This window comes from Natator depressus, chromosome 2 (assembly GCF_965152275.1).
Source record: "Natator depressus isolate rNatDep1 chromosome 2, rNatDep2.hap1, whole genome shotgun sequence".
Taxonomy (NCBI): domain Eukaryota; kingdom Metazoa; phylum Chordata; order Testudines; family Cheloniidae; genus Natator; species Natator depressus.
Genome location: NC_134235.1, coordinates 89,975,512 through 89,996,704, shown reverse-complemented (window position 1 = coordinate 89,996,704; position 21,193 = coordinate 89,975,512). Strand labels below are relative to the sequence as shown.

The 21,193-nt window shown below is 40.7% G+C and overlaps 1 protein-coding gene across 5 annotated transcripts in view; it reads right to left on the bottom strand.

Moving 5' to 3' along the window:
• Positions 1-9,941: 9,941 nt before the first annotated feature.
• LDLRAD4 (low density lipoprotein receptor class A domain containing 4) overlaps positions 9,942-21,193 on the bottom strand; it is a 432,405-nt gene continuing 421,153 nt past the window's right edge. For all 5 annotated transcript variants that reach the window (XM_074944679.1, XM_074944680.1, XM_074944681.1 and 2 more), the window contains one exon: positions 9,942-20,730. In XM_074944679.1, coding sequence (XP_074800780.1) covers positions 20,188-20,730 — 543 coding nt within the window. In that variant the 3' untranslated portion in view covers positions 9,942-20,187. The remainder of the gene's footprint in view (positions 20,731-21,193) is intronic.

Here is a 21,193-nt window from a genome sequence, read left to right as displayed (position 1 = left end):
TTGCAATGGGGGAGGTTTAGGTTGGCTATTAGGAAAAACTTTTTCACTAGGAGGGTGGGGAAGCACTGGAATGAGTTACCTAGGGAGGTGATGGAATCTCCTTCCTTAGAGGTTTTTAAGGTGAGGCTTGACAAAGCCCTAGCTGGGATGATTTAGTTGGGGATTAGGCCTGCTTTGAGCAGTGGGATGGACTAGATGACCTCCTGAGCTCCCTTCCAACCCTGATATTCTATGATTCTACAGATCTTTGGGGCACAGGATAAAGTGCTGTGGCCACGCTTTGTTTTATTAAAAATTAAATTTTCCTTTTGACAGCTTTGAACAGTGTAATTGCTGGTCATAATTATGTACTTTTTAAAAAAAAAAAAACCTGCAGGCCAGCTATCTTCCTACTCATGCATTTGAAAAACAGACTCAGCAATGATATAACACTATCATTGCAATGCACATTCACTGGATTAAGAACTGGCTAACTGACATATCTCAAAATTAGTCATCAATAAAGCAGCAATAGTGACTGACAGTGTTTCTAGTGGGATACAACCAGGTTTGGTAGTAGGCCTGCCAGTAGTAGTCAGTGAGCTGGAAGTAAATATAAAAGCACTGCTGATAAAAGTTGTGGCTAATACAAAGAAGTGTAAGTAATGATGAGGCGAGGGCACCCAGACAGAGCCATCTAGAGCACGTGGTAAGCTAGGCACGTTCAAACAATGTCTTTTTTAAAAAGCTAAATGGATGGCGGGAGCAGAGACTATCATGGAAAGCAGTGGCTGGATCTAGAGGTCATAGTAGACAAGCAACAATGTGTGCACCCAGGATTATGCTGTGGCAAACAGGACTAATGAAATCCATGAATGTATAAGTAGAGGAGTAGTGAACAGGTGTAGGAAAGTGATTTTTACCTTCCTGTATGGTGTTAGTGAAACAGATGCTAGAATACTCTGGAAAAAATTGAGATCTATTTTCCTGGTAGGGGGGCATCACATCAGTTGACCTGTTTGCTACAAAAGACAAGAACTGTTTGGCTTCAGTGCTGGCTGATTGACTAATGCCTTTCTATTGAAATGGAGATAAGGCCTACAGTATACCTTTCCCTTAATTCCATTGATCCTGCACGTCATCTTCAAAGTAAGCAGGATCACACCAAGATTATTCTAATTACCTGGGCTTGGTCAAAGCTAGTCAGAACTTTGCAGCCTCTCAGTGGAACTTCTACAGCCTCGCCCAGATCAGCTCTCACAGCATCATGGGTCGGTCCTACATCCAGGCCCCCAACAGCCCACGCTAATCAACTAGGGCCACCTTTAGGTAAGTGGAAACATTTTTCTACTTCGGGCTTCCGCTCAAGAGACTCAGCCTATGAGAGTGAGTAGCAAGGGTGTTTTGGAATAGTTCCAGTGTCTGAAATTGTCTGGCCTTTTCTTCGGTTCCCTGAAGGGTGACCTGGCATCCATTTCTGCCATTCACCCCCTTGTTTATGAGAGAACAGTGTTTCTCCAGGGACCTACTCACCTGTATCCACCTGCAAAAGCATCAGTTCCACTTTGGGAGCTTAATAGTGTTAGCTGCTTTCATGGGCCATCCAGTTGAACTTTTTGGCTACTTGCGCCTAGTAATATTTTTTCTCAGAAAATGACCTTTCCTATTGTCATCACATCTTGGGGTTTTTTAAGGACAAGGTAGCTTTGGGGCCTCACCCAAAGTTTTTAAGTTAAGTGGTGTCAGGCTTCACTTCAATCAGACTATGTACCCACCCCTGTTCTTTCTGAAAGCGCAGGCTGGTCAGCAAGAAGAGTGTTTACATACCTTGGATTAAGAAGGGCCTTGCCTGTAGACATGGTTAAGTAACTTAGCCAGCCTCCTTGATTTTATGCGGGTAGGCTGACGGGCCAGGCAGGCTCTAGGTCAGTGATTCTCAATCTATTTACCATTGTGGGCGGCATATGCAGCTCCCTCTGTTACGTGGGCCGCATCCACGCAATACATATACTACCTGTATGGCCCTGAGGATGTCACATGGGCTGCAGCTGTGTTCTGATTGGGCCACAAGCAGCCCACGGATTTAGAACCACTGCTCCAGATGAATCCTATCTTTTGTTGCTTCTGCTTATGGTTTGGCCAATATATCTCCTCTGCCAGGTCTTTCTGCACCCTTGAAGAGCGCTCAAGCAACGTATATAGATTTTCTGAATGATGTACTTATCCTGTACATTTCAGGGCTGCTACTTGGCCCTCCATAATGCCGTGGCATAATGATGACTGAATGGAACAGCTTCAAGGGACGATGCAAACTTTGGCAAGGTCATATTTCAGTCACTCTTTAAATAGCCTCCAAGTCCCATTGCCTACAATGCTGCTTGTGACTCACCTGAATGCAATAGACATCTGCATCTATTCAAAGAAAAAACAGTTACTTACCTGTACTGTAACTTGTCTGCATCCACATGTCACAAATACCCCACCCTCCAGCCCCTCTGCAAATGCGTTGGAGGCCATGCTGGTGTGAAGGGGCTGGGGGGGAGGGGAAACAGGGTGGTGCTCCCTTATAGACCCTTGGGAGGGGCCACAAGGCGATGCACGGTGTGTGCACTGCCCTGACGGCTACTGCAGCAGAAACTGTTTCTGGCTCGGGCACACACACACTGGAGTGGACTACTCATCTGCGCCCACAGCTTAAAGAACAACAGTTACAATACAGGTAAGTGACCATTTTATACACACACCCCAAAGGCCTAGTGACCCACCTGCATGCAGCACCAGGTAGACACATTAACTCAAGTATGGCTTTGCAGTGTGGATGCTCACACCCAGATTAGGCGAACCCAGGTGCCAAACACTTGCATTAACTCTGCAGTGAAGATCTACTACTCCAAAGCTTCTAATGTGAGAGTTCAGTGGTGCTCAGCATTTCTGAAATGCAGGCCACTTGTCGAGATGTCTAACTCAAAGCAGCCATGCCTGACAGAGTGGCTTAAATAGACATCATAAATCTTGGGAAAGGAAGGGTGCCAGTGGCTCTTAAGCAAAAAAATGCAAACAATAGTTGCAGTAAAATGTTCTGGAGGCCCTGAAGGAAAAATACATTGCAATTACTAGATCCAGATTACAGATAATAGTTATAAGGGATTAATCATAACTGGTAAAAGGTTAAGTAAAATACTGGTACAGATGGTCTTTTTTCTTTGGCTTCCAACTACTGAAACGATAATGCTGATAGCTCTCCTGTTTTGTGTTCTCCTCCTCCTTCCCCTCCCCGCCCCATTTCATTTTCATTTATTTCACTAGCTCAGTGCAGCTGCTGTAGCTGTTGTTGCTTATTTTATACCCAAATTAACTTCCTTTCTTCTCAAATGGGCATTGATTTCATCTCCCTACAATTGAAACCTGAAAGTGAACATGGGGACCATATTATTTGGGCTAAAGAACTGATGCTGTATTTTATATTTTTGTGTGCTCTTTTCTTTGGCCACAGGCACATGAGCGGTCTTATTTAAATCACTTTATAGCATCTGAACCTCCATTCTTTCAGACACCTATTGTAAAAATAAAATGTTATAAATGCAGTTTCAGTGGTGTTTCATTATTATTGGCAATATTACGAGCTGGTGCATTGGTTCTGATGAGCTATATTTACAACGAGTACAAACAGGAAACAGACTCACATTTACAGACACCTAGCAGCTGCCTCCTTAGTTCAGTAGCCCCAAAACAGATAACTGATTTTAATTGCGTGTTTAGTGTAAGAAAGGGTGGAAAAATTAATATTCCTTGAAAAAACAAAACAAAAGGCTTGCCTCCATTGGGATATTAAAGCCTGACAAGTTGCAGCCCACTGGTTCGTGTTTAATCAAGTTGATCTTGTTTTTAAAATGCCTAAACTAACATTTCTTTGTGCAAGACCATTACAAACACGTCATTTGATAGCCCACTTTAGCAGAGGCTAACCCTTAAGGCTAGAGTTCCAGAGCAAGAAGTGATTTTGGCAGTTCAACCGAAGAATGTGAATGTCGTTGGAGGGTCCTCCCTTCGGTCTCTATTAAAAAAAATTGTTTATCAAGGCACCAGCAGTGGCTGGGGGAAAAAATCCAGCCTTTGATGCATCTTCACCAAGGAGGCAATAATTTTAGCGATCATCTAAATAGAGAAGCCGAATTAAATGGAGAAAGTGTATTAAGGAGGGCAGAGTCAGAGCAGGGCAGTGTATAAGTATTGTATAATTGGTATTACATCACTGAAAGCCAGTCATGTTTGCACAGGGTGCTAAAAACCATTTTATAAAAGGCTCTTGCTTGTTATCATGTGAACTTTTAAGTATTTAAAATCTTGTATTTTATTAAAAGAAAACAAAAAAAGCCCATTCCTTCTACTTTTCGTTTTTCATTGCCCAGATTATTGGTCACTGAGGTGCAGCCTTTAAATGCAGTAGAATCGCCTTCAGCTTGGTAGAGAGTATGCAAGTGTTTTTTCCTTTTGTAACTTTTCTGTCAAGTTTGTTCAGTGTTCTAGTCAAAACAAGTTTTCTGATTGTCTGTGTCTCCTCTGCGGGGGGGGCTCAGCTTAGAAAATCAAGCTGTATTCTTCCTCGTACATCATTTACTGTCAGCAACAATAATAATTACAGAATCATAATTATCCCCTGGCAATTATCTGGCTGTTTTGATGACGATGATCCTTTAAGTAGAAAGAATACATCTTGATTTCATAAGCCTGCAGGGCAGTATGTAACATTAAGTTTGTTTTTTATTCTGATGAGTTGATTGGACAATCATAGGGGAGAAAAATGTACAGGCAACACAGAGTCATTTTGGGAAAATGAGGTTTCTTTGCTTTTTTTCAGGCACGAAGAATTCCAGAGGAAGATAAATGAAAGATTTTTCGTAGTTTATTTATGCAGTTGCTTCCTAAGAGAACAGGAAAGGAAGGAAACTTATAGAGCAGAGATAATTTTATAGCGTAATGGTACTGAAGAGACCCAATGCTGAGAGCTGTTGAACACTCTCAGCTCCCATTGATTTTTGGCACTCAGCATGTGGTATGATCCAGCCCCATACTCTAGTACACCACCAATGCACTGTGTAACACTCATTTAGGATGTCTCTTCCTCAAACAGGCAGGTGTTTAAAACATTCAAGCTAACACAATCATTATAATAAAATACACATTGTGGCCATGCCATTATTGCTTTAATTCTTAAGGAGAAGCTTTCAAGCATCTTGTTTTGTCTCCTTTACTGATAACTTCAAAACTTAAACTATAGTCCGGGTTAGTCAGGAGTAGAAAGATTTACTTCTTGACATGGTTTACATTAGAGAATCAGTGCAAATTAAGACAGGACGCAAACTATGCATGAAGAAGACCACTACAGTTTTGCACAGGAAGTAGCTTGTGAGAACTCTGTGTTGTCACTACTACAGTACTTCCGAGAAATATAGGATCTTTCTGCAGTTAATGTCTGGGATGCTGCATTTAGGCATATACATTTACACGTACCTGCATGATGAGTGTCACGCACACAGACACTCTGTACATAACTAACTAAACTGCTGGTGCATAACATGTACATTATGGGTGCATAGTTCATTCACAAAAGTGTAAAGTTCTACCATTGATGAGCACATTATTTTGTCAACACTACTGTCAGATGGTGAATATTTACCTACCTAATGACCCTTCCCTTTTGCAGCATAATTTTGCATGAGATCAAAAGTGGCTTTTGAGATATGGCTATATCTGACATTATTTTCTTATGTATAGGCATAGCATGGTATACGTAGAATATACAAGATTATTTAGAACATTATATTTTCTTTTTTGTAAAGGATAAAGCCATGAGTGGATTATGAAGTTATCACTCATATATAGTACTGAATATGTATAAACACATCACTCACTGAGACTTCAACTGTTGCATGTCACCTATATATTACTAGTGACTGCTAAAAAACAACAACAAATATTTAGGCTTAGTGTAATTATCTCAGCCTTTCATTTACAGGATATATGGGCCAAAGTAACCAGATTTACTTCACACATAAATAATCCGTGAGGTGTTGTGGGATACCTTTCAGATTATAGATGATTTCAGTGTGCTGAAGAAGAATATCCAAGTGATCTTCTGAGAGACCCTTCCTGTCCTGCAGGTGGAGGAAGAGAAGGCAGAAGAGTCTGGAAGTGCACTGCTGGCTGAAGTCTAGAGTGAAGGAAACTGGCTTCTCCTTTCTCCCAAAGCAGGATTAGCAAGAGCAATCCTTTTTTGAGTCAACCTCATGGTTCATTTGGTTTGATTACATGCGGTATTGAATGGGTGATTTGATATATAAACCCATTGATTAAATCTCAGTTACTACCTTGTATTGTTCCATTTGTAGTTAAAATGTAGTAGTTTAGTCAGGGTTATGTTTGCTCAATTTTACATTTATTTGCTTGTTCTTTTTAATAAAATCAATTAACAAGTACAAAGAACTGGTTTATTTTTTCAAATTGCAACATGGGTCAAGTCACTCGGAGGGCAAAGGTAATCTTGTCAATATAGTTAAGAGCCACTTGGCTCAGGTTCTCAGTTCCTACCTATATCTTCACATTTTTTATCAGTGATCTAAAAGAAAATAGAATTATCACAGACAGAGTTTGCAGATAAATGGTCAAATGTAAAGTCATGTGCAAGAACAAGGAGCGGGACCCAAAGACTAAGACTGATACGAAAACCATACACAGGTGCACGCACACATACACACATGGAATAAGGTTGAGCAAAATCCACACCACTGTGAAAAGTAGGTTTATTTTCCCTAAGTGCTTCCTTTTCTGTGGGGTAAAATGTAGGTCAAGCTGTCTGAAACTAGCTCTATGGCACACTGAGAGCTAGATTAAATGAGAATTTTCTACTCACTACACTGCCAATCAATGCAGTGTCTGGAAATGTTAATTTAATCTGGCGTGAGCTGGAGTTGGCATTCAGGAGCTCCAGGGTGGAGCTTAGCCTTCTGTCAGGAAAACACCATTTTCTCTCAATAAGATGTGGCTACATCCTGGCTGCTTGCCTAATATCCTGGGAATCTCAGTGGGAGAAAGAAAACCAGTGCAGTACAAGGCAGCAACTTCTCTGCGGTACAGTGATTTTTATTACAGTAGTAACACAACGAGGCAAGCAGTCTAATAGTTAAAGAATAGGGGACTCAGTGTCAGGAGGATGTGGAGGTCTGTTCCTACCATTGCCAGATGCCTCTGTGACCAGCCATGCCCTACCTCTGCCTGTCTCCCCAGCTGTAAAAGAGGAACTGGCACCTACTGTGCAGGCTGCTGTGAGGTGGAGTTAGTTCGGAAAGTGCTTTGAGATCCGTGAATGGAAACTGTTATGGGTACAACATCTTAGTATTCGACTGATGCATCGTATGGTGGGAACGTGTACCTTCCACGGGCCATCTTCACCCGCCCTTCCCCTCCCCCACCCCCCACCCCCCACTAATGATAAGCGAGTCTGCTCCATTTTAAATAGTAGGTGCGTTCTCCGGGCTCCTGGCAGTGTGGTCTTCAGTTGGACATAGTCTGGCCACCATTGAGTACAACTGGTGAAGACGGTAGCCTGAAATGGACACATTGGCTGAAGCAATCATTTGGCTGGCAGACTGGAGAAGATTTGAAGGGCTGATTTAACTGAATAAAATAAAAATCATGCAAGTATTTATAATGCCCATAGCTAGGGTTCTTTAAAACTGGCACAATAGGGAGCCAGAAAAAAAGAGGGTTGTTGTGAAGGTGCAAATGGGCATGTATTAGGAGAGGATTCAACAGCATTTTAATTTCAACTCACTCAAAGCACCACAGATCAAATCTGTGATAGTGAGTGAGGACTGATTAATTTGTGTCTGTGTGATGCCATCTCATTATACACTGATCTTTGGAAGAAAAGAGGTTAGAATGTGAAAAATACGATGGTTATAATGTGGATCAATACAACTGGGAGCCTGAAAGCAAGACCTGAAGGTTTTACAAGACTGTGGCAGATGCTGTATTCATCATGTAGCAGGAAAGCGCTCCTACTGCTATGAGACAGCCCATTTATAGCTGGTTTGGGGTAGCAATCTATAGACAAAGTTATTAAACCACAAGCCGAATGTCATATGATAAAACAAATACAATTATAATTAAAAACAGATGAATTAAATGACAGTTTCCAGAGAGTGCTTGACTCAATGGGTAGAACAGGAGCAGAGGCTCAGAGATTTGGAGCACTTTGAAAAAACTATATCTCCGTTTCAGGGAACCTGCCTCTGTACTCCCCTGCTCCATGGCCCACTCCAGCAGTGCCCAGTCAGGTCTCCAGCCACCACCTGTCTCTGGGCAGGGCCACTTGTCCCACACCCTTCTGACTGGGGGGGGTTTAAGAACGCACAGCTCCCTGCCAGCCACTGCGACATCCCCAGCCAGTCTGTGTGTTGCACTTTCTCCCCAAGCGCTATGAACAGTCTGTTGCCGGCAGTATCTGTTATCATGGAGCTGTGATAACTCCCCTCCCCAGCCCCTGGAGTGGCAAACAATCCCTGAATCCACAGTGATAGACAAGCTTCATACAATATGGTCTCCAGAGCTATCGCATGTGGTTACAATATCTGTCACGGTGAGGAACTACCTTATTTTTTTCCAGTTGCATCCTTGAATTGAACTGGTACAACAGGAATTGAAACGCTGGCGGTTAACATACTGAGGGAGCCAGAGAAAAAGGGAAAATGGTAGTAAATTAGTGATAGGGTTTGTTGTTTGTCAATAAGCATACACTCAAGGTTTAAATAATCAAGTCATTTGAACGCATGACCAGATATACCACAGTATAGAGCAGCAAATATTTCACTCCATTGGCTCCTCCTCTATTTTAGAACAGAAATCAAAGTCCTGGTCCCTATGTACAAAGCCCTTAACGGAGTGAGACCTGGCTGCCTCATCCTCCACAGGAAGAGAGAGAAAAACCAAGGGTTAGGTTGACAGGCTTTGAGCAGCACAGCATTCTAAGGACCCACAATCCAGCAATGAAACTAAGTTGGAAGATCTCAGACTCCAGCAATCCTGAGATCAGGTCAAAATGTGGGATACAACTTTTCCCCAAGAATAATGTTAAACAAAAAGCTCACCGTGTAATACTTGTGCCTTGAAACCTGGAATAAAGAGAACAACCCACGTTTGGGGGGATTTTCATTCTTCATAATTTTGTTTGACTCTTCAGCACCAAGGTGAAAGGCATCTTAAAATACCATTGATGGGCACATTTCAAGCTATCCTGTTAAGACTTGTTTCACAAAGATTTTCAAGGATCATTTCAGCTCATCTCTTTTGAGCCCAGTCTATCCCCTCCTCCATCTCGTGACAAGATTGATTTAATTTAAATCAATGGACAAAGAGGATCTGTGTTTTTCCAGGACAAATGAACTGTATCCTGTAAATTAGTTTTTTATTCAACCTTTTTATCTCCGGGGTTTGGGGAATATAGTATTTACTATACTGGGTCAGACCACAGGTTCATCAATCCTGGTATCATGCCCCAAGCAATGGCCAATAACTAATCCTTCAGATGAGACCCCCATTAAAAAGGAAGTCTAGGTAGTTTAAATGAAGAGATTATCTGTCTTTATAAGGGTTTCCTTTTAGTACTTCGCTTATTTAGAATTTAAGAACCAATTAATTCAATTCTCCAAGATTCCCTAATAATCAGGAGTCGGAAACAATCCATTTCCTAGGACAGTCATTAACTGTGGGAGGAAAAAAGGTGGATACGTTTGGTTGAGCAAAGGCTGCCATAGTGGATCAGTTTGATGTTACCCCCTTTCACTTTACTCCCTCGGTTTGAGGAGAAAACAAATTCATCAGGAGACAAACGTTATTTCATGATTTTTAATAATTTTGTGCTATGGTTTGACCAGAGCATATTAAGAACAAGCATAAAATCTGTATTTAAAACTAACAACAGCACTTAGAGCAACATCTTTCTTTAAAAGTATTGCAATAACAGACCTTAGGTCTAAAAACTAGGACATCACCATTTGCTCAATTAAAAGAGGCAGATACACAACAGATGAATTCTTCTTCTCCTGTATATAACTGGGAGTTATGTTGGAAAATAAGCAACAGGTTGATTGTGTTAAAGGAAAATAAAAAAGTCTTTAAAGCAAGCCAGGTTTGTCACAGCTTCACATAAACAGCTACTGAGAAGTTCCAATACAGTTGTAAAAAGACTTTTTCTTTTAATAGACCTGTTTTTACAACAATAAAATTTAAATGAAGGATTAAATATTGTGGATAGTGCTGTACATATTTCGGAATAACGTGAAACAAAATGGACAAAAATCCAGACAGACGTGTTGAAAAATGTGATCCTGAAAGCCACAAAGTTAGAATCACCAAAAAAAAAAACCCAAACATACAGCAATAAAGCATATTAGGCTGTAAAATAATAACTAGCAATAAACAACAAAAATGGTCAAAGCTCTGAAAACAGGCATTAATCTGATGATAAATTCTAGGTATAATAGCTTGATCAATGTACACACCATCATGAAACACTCTGACACAGAGGCACTAGATAGTTGAGAGCCACAAAAGACAAATTTCTTGGCAATGCTTAGCAAGCCTTTGTACTGCGAGTAAAGAAACGGTTGTTTTGTTAAAGGATATTAAGCTTAATGAGTTTTGTGTTTTATTTTTGCTGTCCAGCAGTAAGATGCCTTGGGCTCTCATAACTTCGGATCATAGTTCTTTTTAAACCATGGATGCCTGCTGCGCGTTGTAGTAAATGGGAAGTGTGAACACAGAGCTATGGTTACACTTCATAGATTTTCTAATCTTTTCACTGCAGCTTCAAAGGAGATTAGTTACTTTTAAGGGAGACATCATCCTGTTTGGTCCACTCAGTATGCAAGGTTTGCTATTGTAAATCATACTCTAGGCTCCCCCTGCACAACGTTTACTTTGTAAATGTTCTTCGTAGTCGAGATTTTTTTCCAGACACACACGTTCTACTGCAGTACAAATAGAAATGTGGAAATGGCCAGCAAGACCTATTTGCGAAACTTTGTGCCTGATAAACAATGAACAAGTTAACAAACGACAACCATAAAGTAGGCAGATTCAGATATGTTACCTGCTTACTGGCTAGCACAGCACAATATACAGAAAGGGATGGACAAAGCTACTTGCAAGGGCATGAGGAGGAACTGGCCACAAAACCTACACAGTTCTTTAAAACAAAACAAAACAACCGTGATCACTAGTCAGGTACAGGACTGCTGTGATGGTTTCTTTAAAAGATATTTAGAGACAAATGGATAGCTGAAGTTTCAGGTCAATAGAGAGAGAAGCCATGATAGGCCAATAAAAGGACAAAGTAAATTCTTGAGTGCTATGGACCTGATCCAAAGCCCCTTGAAATCAATGGGAGTCTTACCATTGTCTTCAGCTGGCTTTAGATGAGGCCCCCTGAGTGTTAGTGTAGCATTTAGCTAGATATCTGAAAACCAACAAAAACGCCACCTCAAACACATTCCAATACATTGCTATGTTATGCTTGTGGTTAAAGCCTGACAAGTATAAAAAAGTAGCCATTCGTTAGCGGATTATTCAGTCTTTGACAGTTAACTTTTATATCATCTACGTTCCCAGACTATTTAAAACAAGCAGTTTAGAAAAATAAGTTCCCTATCTGCAATTCTAAACTCAAACTTTGTGTTTGTTTTCCTGAGGTATTCGCTTTACCTAACAAGCCACGCCAAGAGTGTACATGGACAACCAAAAGTGTGGAAAGACTGGAGGAGCAAACTGTCCAGAGGGCCTTGCCATGCACAACAAAGCGCCGGTCAAACTACAAAAGGCTTTTCTTGCTCGTCAGCCTTAAAAATAAATTGACTCCCACCCCATCCTCAAAATCAAAAGCTTAGGTCTTGTCTACCTGAAAAATGGTTTGCCATACAGATATAACCATATCAGCAAGCGTAGACAAAGGTTATGCTGGCAAAAGCTTATATCAATTTCCTGAACAACAAAATGGATACCAGCAAAAGGATTTTTATGCCTGTATAACTGTGTCTACACTTGGGCTTTTGCGGGTATAAAATGTCATAAAAATAAAGTAAGTCACACGCCGAATAGACATCATTATACTTGCAAAAGTTTTAAGTGTAGACCTGGCCTTACACCACTGCTCACTGGGCTTGGATGGGTTTAGGCCTTGTCTATACTCATTATTAGCCCCAGTTCAGCTATCACTGGTCCAGCAGTGCTGCAAACCTCAGTGTGAACAAGGAAAGTTGAATATTGAACCACTTCAATATGCTCCCATTTCAATCAGGGGTAAGATGAAACAGCGTAAATTACAGCTTTCCTTGTCTATTATACCTGGGGTTTGTACCCCTGCAGCTACACTGATTGCTGAATCCTGAATGCAGACAAGCCTTCAGAGTATAGAATGGGAAGGTTGTGTATCAGATATAGGTGCAACACAAGGACTGTTTTTGTTTTTGAAAAACTCTGTTGGCCTACTTTTGATTTTTGCAGGGTCAGTTTCGATCAATTTAGCCAAGGCCCATACAGCGTCATAGGGTTTGGATAAAAAGTTCTAGGTTTTTAACTCATCTTTAGGTAAATAAGGTAACTGAGGGTATAAATAAAATATCTGCTGGAGAAGAAGTGGCTAATACTGGTTCAGCTCAGCAAAAACAAGGTGACAACAAAGAAGAGAAGTATCTAGTTGCAAAGTTAAAGCTGTGAAGGTTTGTTTGTTTTGTTTTTCTTTTTCCTTAAAGTGACACACACAAAAAGAATGACCTTCATCGCAAAGATGCATCAAACAACCAGTTGCTATATACAAGCTGGTCAAAAGTGATTTGTTCAAACTCTGCTTTTCCCTTATGATATTATATTGATATTTAATAGGAAAATAAAATACATAGACTTTTTGTCATTTGTATGCATACATTTGCAAATTTTCTTACAAAAGAGGACCAAGCACGAAAGTAGGCATTCACAAATTGGATGCCATTTTTTGTGTTAAAATTGGTATCATCTATACATTATCTTACAGTATTAACAATGTCTTTTTTGTTTGTTTGTTTGTTCTACCCATTGGGTAGGATATGTGCATAATATATTCAAGTTATATACAGCACCTTACAAATAAAACTCAGAAGAAGAGACAGACAACTGAAGAAGCACCATTTTAAGTGAGGCACAACAAAGGTGGGAGCATAGGACTTGAGCCAAAGTCCACTGAAATCAGTGGGAGTTTTTCCATTGACTTCAATGAGCTTCGGATCCGGCCCCTCGAGTGCAAGCAGATTCCTATCTGCTCAGACCTGAACACGAGGCCCCTTAGTTGCTTACAAACTACTAACATGCAAACCTCCTCAAAATTATATCGAATATATATGTATATATTTATTTATTTATTAATACCCCTACCACAGCAGACAGACAAGCACAAACTGAGGCGAGAAAGAATGAAGAAAAAGACAGCTCTGTCACCCACGCGATCTGAACACATACCCTGTGGTATCAGAAAACTCACATAGCAAACCATTTAAAGCAGCAGCAGCAGGAAGACAGCAAAGAAATGAGACACAGGCCTCTCTGGCAGTAAATCACACACAGGGCGGGGTTCCTTGGGGGGCGGGGGAAGTATTTTTGTTTGTTTCTCTCCGTTTTAAACTCAAAAAGGTACAATATTTTAGCACTAAAGCGATGCTAGCTTTGCTTGTATTCATTCTCGAGCTGTAACACAAAATATGCCAAGGCAGAAGTACAGCCAGAAGGAGAGGTTTTGACATTTTCAGTATAAACCAAGCTCAACCTTCCCTGCTTTGCTTTGGGAGCAGAGAAATGTAGAGTGAATGATTGCAAATGAGGTGTTAGTGGCCTTTAAATGTATTAAAGCAAAATATTTGTAGCTGATTTACAAAGCATTAATCAGCTTCTAAATTTTGCATTGGTGCTATTTACTGTTTGGATAAAGCACTTCATCTATACTGAGCCTTGCTTACACATGGAAGGGTTTGCTCAACTGCTGGAAATGGCCCACCTTGATTATCACTACCCCCCGCCGCGCTCTCCTGCTGGTAATCTCTCACCTTAAATGATCGTACAGTGTGTATGGTAACACCCATTGTTTCATGTTCTCCATGTATATAAATCTCCCCACTGTATTTTCCACTGAATGCATCCGATGAAGTGAGCTGTAGCTCATGAAAGCTTACGCTCAAATAAATTTGTTAGTCTCTAAGGCGCCACAAGTACTCCTTTTCTTTTTGCGAATACCTATATACTGGCAAATCCCCGGTGGTGGAGATGCAGCTTATACCAGTTCCCCGAATGGAGTATGCTAGACTAGCAAAAGGACTTTTGTGCCACTTGTTTAACTGTATTTACATTTGGACTTTTGCTGACGTACCTATGTTAGTCAAGGGGGTGGGGATCACATCCCGAGCAACACTGCTATGCCAGCAAAACTGCTAAGTCCAGACCAGGCCTGAGCCAACATTCGTAGGTGGGCCTTGGTCTGGATTTTCAAGTGGGACCCCATAAAGAGAAGTGTAAATTGTAATTTAAAAAGGAAACATAGCAAGTAAAGAGAAATTAGAACAAAACTCTGAAAGTTCAGCTGAAATGATGTAACTCAGACAAATCCCCACAAGTGTTTTTTACATGTGAAATGCTGCTATAAGGGCCCCTATAGATGTTAAACAATTCTATGACAGTGCCTCCTTGGGAGAGGGAGGGGGTTAAAACAAAAGTGAGACATTCGGGGTTAGTTTTGGGGCATGTACACAACGGGAAAGGCCAACCATATTTCACAAGATTCTTACAACAGCCCTTAAATGAAACAGAAAACAAAAGTAACCTAAAGCAAAGCTTCATCTGAGCCAACTCTCAAACGTGGGTCCCTTGTTAGTACCACATAGGCTTATTAGAGACAATGTGCTTCTGTAGTTTTAAAAATCTGTTTCACTGCAGTACCTCAGTACAAGCGGTCTCCTGCAGGGCAGTCCCCAAGATATGAGGACTGCTGTCAAAAGCATCCTAAAGAGGAGAGCTGTTGGATGGAAGATGCACCAGTGCCCCATGTCAGAGTTGGGAACCTGGGCAACTGGTTGAAGCAGGGTACTGTACATTATTCAAAGGGCGAGGGAAGAGAGCAGGTACTCCTCACACTTTCAACCTTTTGAGTGGTTACCTGCCACTGCCCAGGCATGTAACAGAGCCATGTTCAACAGTAAGATTCAAAATAGTTTACTATAGCAGGAAAGGAACATTTTAAACTGGCTTATGACATAAAATAAAACCATGCAGCATCCCTGGAAGTTGGTTATAGAATAATAACTAATATCTGGATAACTAGAACAGATAGAGAGAAGGTGTGCACGTCTGTGTTGGCAAACACACATACACACACACATACAATGGTCACGTATGGCATGAGTCCCAGGCAGGGCAGATATGAGAGTTTCTGGGAAAATCCCAAATATCCAAATCCCAATTAATCCTTTTGAACACACCAGCAGGTGTTTTGTTTATTCCTCCTGCTTAAAAGATTTTTAAGAACAATTTTAGAGTGTGTGTATTTTGATTGCTTATTTTCTTGTAGTCCTTGCCTGTAAAGCCAGGTTGCCTTAGATACCATGAGTGTGCAGGCCTCAGAGTCAGAGAAATGTTAGTTATAAAATATTTTTAAAACCTTCAAACATTTCTCACAAATGCAGGTGTCAGTTTTAAGGTTCCATGACACACACTCTGTCAGGGCTAGAAATGAATGCTTCCTACAGGAGAACACTAGAAAGCCTGCACTTTGAGTTCTTCACTGGGCTAAAGCTTTTTTCCTAGTGAATTGTGCTATTCTTGCAGCAGTGTAATTTCAATCCCCATTTTCACCCAAGCCACAGTTATGGGAAAAATTTTAGTGGCAGGCTCTTTTTCATTTGACACTAGTAGTTTTGAGATTTGGAACATCAGAAGTAGCTCCAACTGGGATGAATTAGTGGGCAGAATGAAAATGAGGACAAAGGTGCAAAATAAATGCAATTAATTGCACGGTTCCAATTAATTCCATGGTTGCAGAAACAAAAAGAAAGGAAGTTAGTCTGTTGATCATGACTACATACACAGAACGTGTGCGTGTTTTCTCACATACAGAGAGTGAACAACGGTGTGGTAAAATGTTATCAGCATGAGTTTGAGTTAGATGCATTCCTCATGAGTGACAAAGCCATGAGTGGGGCGTACAGAAATCATCCCAAACTAATGACGACCAAACCTTCCTATCACATCACAGTATCATGTATTCTCTATATGCCATACATCTTACAGAAATGCTATCTTAAGAATACTTGAGAGAGCTTTTAACATTTTTATTGGGACTATTTTTCATCTCTCATTCATACCTTAAAGTCAGGTGCCTCACATACCAGGAGGCCAACTGCGCCGTGCTCAGAAGGAGCCAGGCAAACCTCTAAAAATAGGCTCGAGAGATTTTTCTGTAATTCCAGGGCTAGAAGTGATATGTATCCCACTGGGAAGTTTGTAATCCCCTCTTCCTTTCCTAGCCCTGTAAGACCGCCAGGCAAAATACACTGAAGATTAGACATTTTTCTAACTAGAAAAGCTGACACCAGTCCAACAGCTGAAACTTGTCCAGCCTGGGCCTTGGAACAGGGTAATTTTGGGGAGGAATTCTACATTTGAGGTGGAGAGAGGAGGAGGAGGGAATATCTATTTCTGACAGATTAAATTTTTTTAAAGTAACAGCTGTTTGAAGTTGCTCAGAAATGTGGAGTATTTGAATAAATCTTGGGGAAGATAGGTTGTTGGGCAGAGGGCAAGTGAGGCAGTCAGAGGATAAAAACCTCTACATATGTGGTATATTTGTGTGTATTTTATATATAATATACTTACATGGACACACACACACACAAATGAACCATGTATGTGGAGTTTTACCCATGTGATAATCTGTAGAACATATATCAATTTAATAGTTTAAAAATTAAATTTGGGTGGCTAGGACGGTTTAGAATATGGTCCTGAGTCTTTTTACAGAGAATCCTCCAGAATTGCTGTGTAGAATTTACCTCCCTTGAGAGAATGCCCATTTTTGAGCCTGAACAGATTGACAGCGACTTCTTGTTTGATATCATTTTTTCTTATTTTCTCTTTCGGAGTTCAGTTCTAACAGTACTGGCGTGTTCTCTGTTCTCTATGAGCAGAAAGAAAGAAAGAGCACTCCTTTGTAATATTGTTGGCAGAATTCACCTCAGAGATTACTAACATTCATTAAGATATAATCAGAATGAAGTCTAAAAATCGCTTTTTGCAGAGTGGAGAAAATGTGTTACTTCTTCCGCAGCGTTTGTAACCCTAGTTCAAGGAAACCTAACAGACCACTTTGGTAGGTGTTTTCTTCTGTATGTGCATGCATCACATCCATCAATGTTCATGGGAGTTACACCAACACATTGGGACACTAGGGTGGAAAGATGGTAAAGGGTTTTCCTCAAAGAAGATACGTTCCCAAGAGGTGGCTTTGAAGTCAATAGATGTGGCCTTAATGAGATCTGCAGAGCAGTGGGACAGCTTGTATTCAAACTGGTCCAAAGCCCAGGACTGTTCACCTGCCCTTCTCCTGGCCCAGTGGTTCCCTGACAGAATGACAATTGATTTCCATTTGTTCTCTGACCTAGATGTCTCAGGGCTGAATAATCCTGATCTAGGCAACAACATACTTCTGCTCAGCTTTAATAGCAACAAACTCCCTGAAGTGACTTAAATTGTGGATACTGCCTCTGGCCTAAACCTGCAGGTCATCTGTAAATTCCTAATTCCAAGATGTATTACTCCCAGAAACTATAAAAGGCAAGAGCTATAATCGACAGACAGCTAGTCAGTCATCCCATAAACATCTGTGCTGGGGGCTGTGCTAAATCCAGTCTCCTACTTCTCTCTTCAAATATAGCTACATAAATAAAAAGGGTTCACTTTGCATTACCAAGGACAATTCAGATCAAGAAACAAGCAGATTCTGATCAGTTATAAATGGGGCTGTCTGTTCAGAATATAGTTATTCCAATATTCATCAAGCTACAATAGTACAAAGTCACCTCACTAAGGAAGTTATCTATACAGAGACCCATAAAATGAACACACACATGCATACACACACGCTGTTTTGGCATTAAAACTCTGCATAGATCAAAGATTCGCTCCAGTAATCAATGTTTCAATCAAGCCCTGTAGTATGTAGAAGTCACACAGAAATCCAATCTCCAGCAATCGGAACAGGTGCTGTACAATACAGTACTTTTCTGCAGTGCATTTGATGCACTCGTTGGTTGCTGCTGTTAACAAAGCACTAGGCTTAAGACCATAGAAAAAGTGAGACCTTACAGTGAAAACTCTACTACACATATATATTAGGAATATTACAACTAAGACTCTAAAGATTCTTTTTTTCTTTTAAAGTCCATTTCCAAAATGCATTTTAAGTGCATGTTGTGCTTTTTCTGTGTGCTCTTGAAGTCACTACCTCCATTGTTCAATTGACTTCCAAATCTTACATTAGCTTCGGCACAGAAGCTAACCATGGAAAGAAAGCAAAACCCTAAGCAACATTCGTCAGGCAGACACATATCTTCCAATTACTTTAAGACCAGAATTACAAAAATAGGGCCAGATCCTACACACAAACACACATACGTGAGTAATCTTTACCCATGTGCCTAGTCCCATTGGGCTCAATGGGATTACGTGCATGAGTAAGGGTTTGTAGGATCAGGCCCATACGAAAAGGCTAATGGCTTACAGTGAGATTAACCAGGGTTTCCAAGTCACTTCCAATGGCTTTCTAATGCTGCAGAAACCATTGCCAATATCACTAGCACTGTAAAAAGTATCACATGTGTTGCAGAAACTGCATAGGAGGGGGTATGGTTACTGATGTCCACTTGCGTAAACAGGATTAGTGTAAAATTCTCCAGTACAGAATTTAAATAGAAATTGGACAGTAAATGCACAAGAAAGAGTCACATATTTTAACTGCATTCTGGGGGGACGGGACAGAACCACCTTGCATTTTTAAACAATTTATTGCATAATGTCAGGATATGTGACTAAATATATTTCAGACTACACTGAAGACAACATCTCTAAAACCTTACGTATTAACGATACTGCATTGTGAAAAGGAGAAAAAAAATTACAGTGCTTTGTTAATAATTAATATAAATTAGTATATCTGGGATTTTGTTTTGCTTTTTTAATGAAACAAATGGCCTAAACTGTATAATAGCTAAAACAACCTAAGTGATGTGAAATGCTGGAATTTCATGTTTGCTTACTTCCATCCAAAAGTCTCCAAGACACTTCATTGATGCACTGTTATTTTAATGCAAATTACTGCAAAGATAATAACATGTTAAGTGTCCCTGTATTGCCTGATTATGTAAGTCAATAGGTGTTAGGCTAAATTCAACAATCCCCTTTCAGTGACAAATACCAGGTGGGGCAAACTCCTCCAGATTACTCCTGGGGTCTAATCATTATTCCACAGGTTTTGAAAAGACAACATATAGAAGAACTTCACGTAAAACAGTTCCCTCATATATATATTTTTTAAAACATTAAGATAGTGCAACTTTTTAAAACACATTTTTCACAACACAAATTAACTCCTTGCATTCATCTAATTTCTCAACTTTACACCTTGGCACACAAAACAGGAATTTTGATTCATATAAAAAAAATTCCACACCTTGGGAGAAAAAAGCAAACTGGCCGATTCTTCCCCCATTTACCTAGCAAAACTTTCTTCTCATTTTCTTCTTTCTGCCATTCAGTTAATATAAAACAGGCTGTACAAGCCTAATTTCTGTGCTAAGTTTCCTTTTAGAATTAAATAATTCAAATAGTTTATTTAAAAAAAATAATATATATTTTCCCCCAAAACACTGCTCATGGCCAAACTGAATGGAAGTTTGTATTATCTCAATCCACTTTGCATGCAATTCCCCTGAAATGAATCAGAACGAACTGGTTTGCACGTTTGGTTTTACTACATTGTACCACGTGTAACTTAACAACATTGTGCACAGGAATGTGGGAATTTTCCTCCACATTCCTGTTTGATTCTCTTGTCTTCAGTTCAAGTGCACCTGGGAAAGTAACTTAGACAAGGTTTCCTGGTTTCCTGTCTTTGCCTTTAATAGGGACTATTGTGCTCTCTGAATTGTTCTGCTGAAACTGAAGTCTGCTCCCCCTCTGTGATGAAGGAGGCGCATTGTTGTGCTGGTGATGGAAAAAAGAGGAGCCTGGGTAATTACCCATGACCTCACTGTATGTTGGGGGTGGTCCTTCCATCCTTCCATTACTGCTATAGTTGGTTGCACTTATGCCCGAATTGCTGCTTGGTGGGCATGGGCCCCCATTGTACGTTGAAATGTCTATCAAGTCACTGTCAAAAATGGTTCTGTTGGGTGGTGCCCTGACAGACTCTCGATTGAGTTCCATCTGCTGTTCTGGGTCCCGGAGCTGCAGCATGCATGGCCCTTGGTATGGTGGTGGCTCTTCTCCATCAGAGAGGGAGATGGTCGGAGGAAGGTCAATCTCATGCTGCATGTAAGGGTAGGTTGGCTGGAAGCGACTGAAACGGTCCCGCTGCATGAATGATGGAGCAGTAAACCTGTCCCTGGACCTTGGGGCATACATGATCTGAAAAGGTAAGAGGGAGCGGTGAATCCACTTCCAAGCATCACCCAGCAAAACATTATGGGTATTAATTAGTTATCAAGGGCCAACAAAGAGAAAATGGTCACTGCCTCAGGGAGTTGACAAGTTAGCTCAGACACAGATTAAACAAGTCAGATGCACACAGTCACAGGCATGATTGCAGCTCATGGAGACATACCCAAGATAGCTTTAATCTAGCTAGTTTGGGCACCAGAGCAATGAAGCTTCAGCAGCACTTGCTGCAGCACGGACTATACAAGCCTGCCCGGAGCCCTGGATAATTACTTGCGCTGCTAGCCTGCGCTGAAACTCATACTGCTGCAGCTTCACTATTCTGGTACCTGAGATAGCTAGACCAAAGCTAGCTCGGGGATATCTACACAAGCTGCAATTGCACCCTATGATTGCAGCATGGAGACACACACGCAACAGTGGTGGTGTGAGT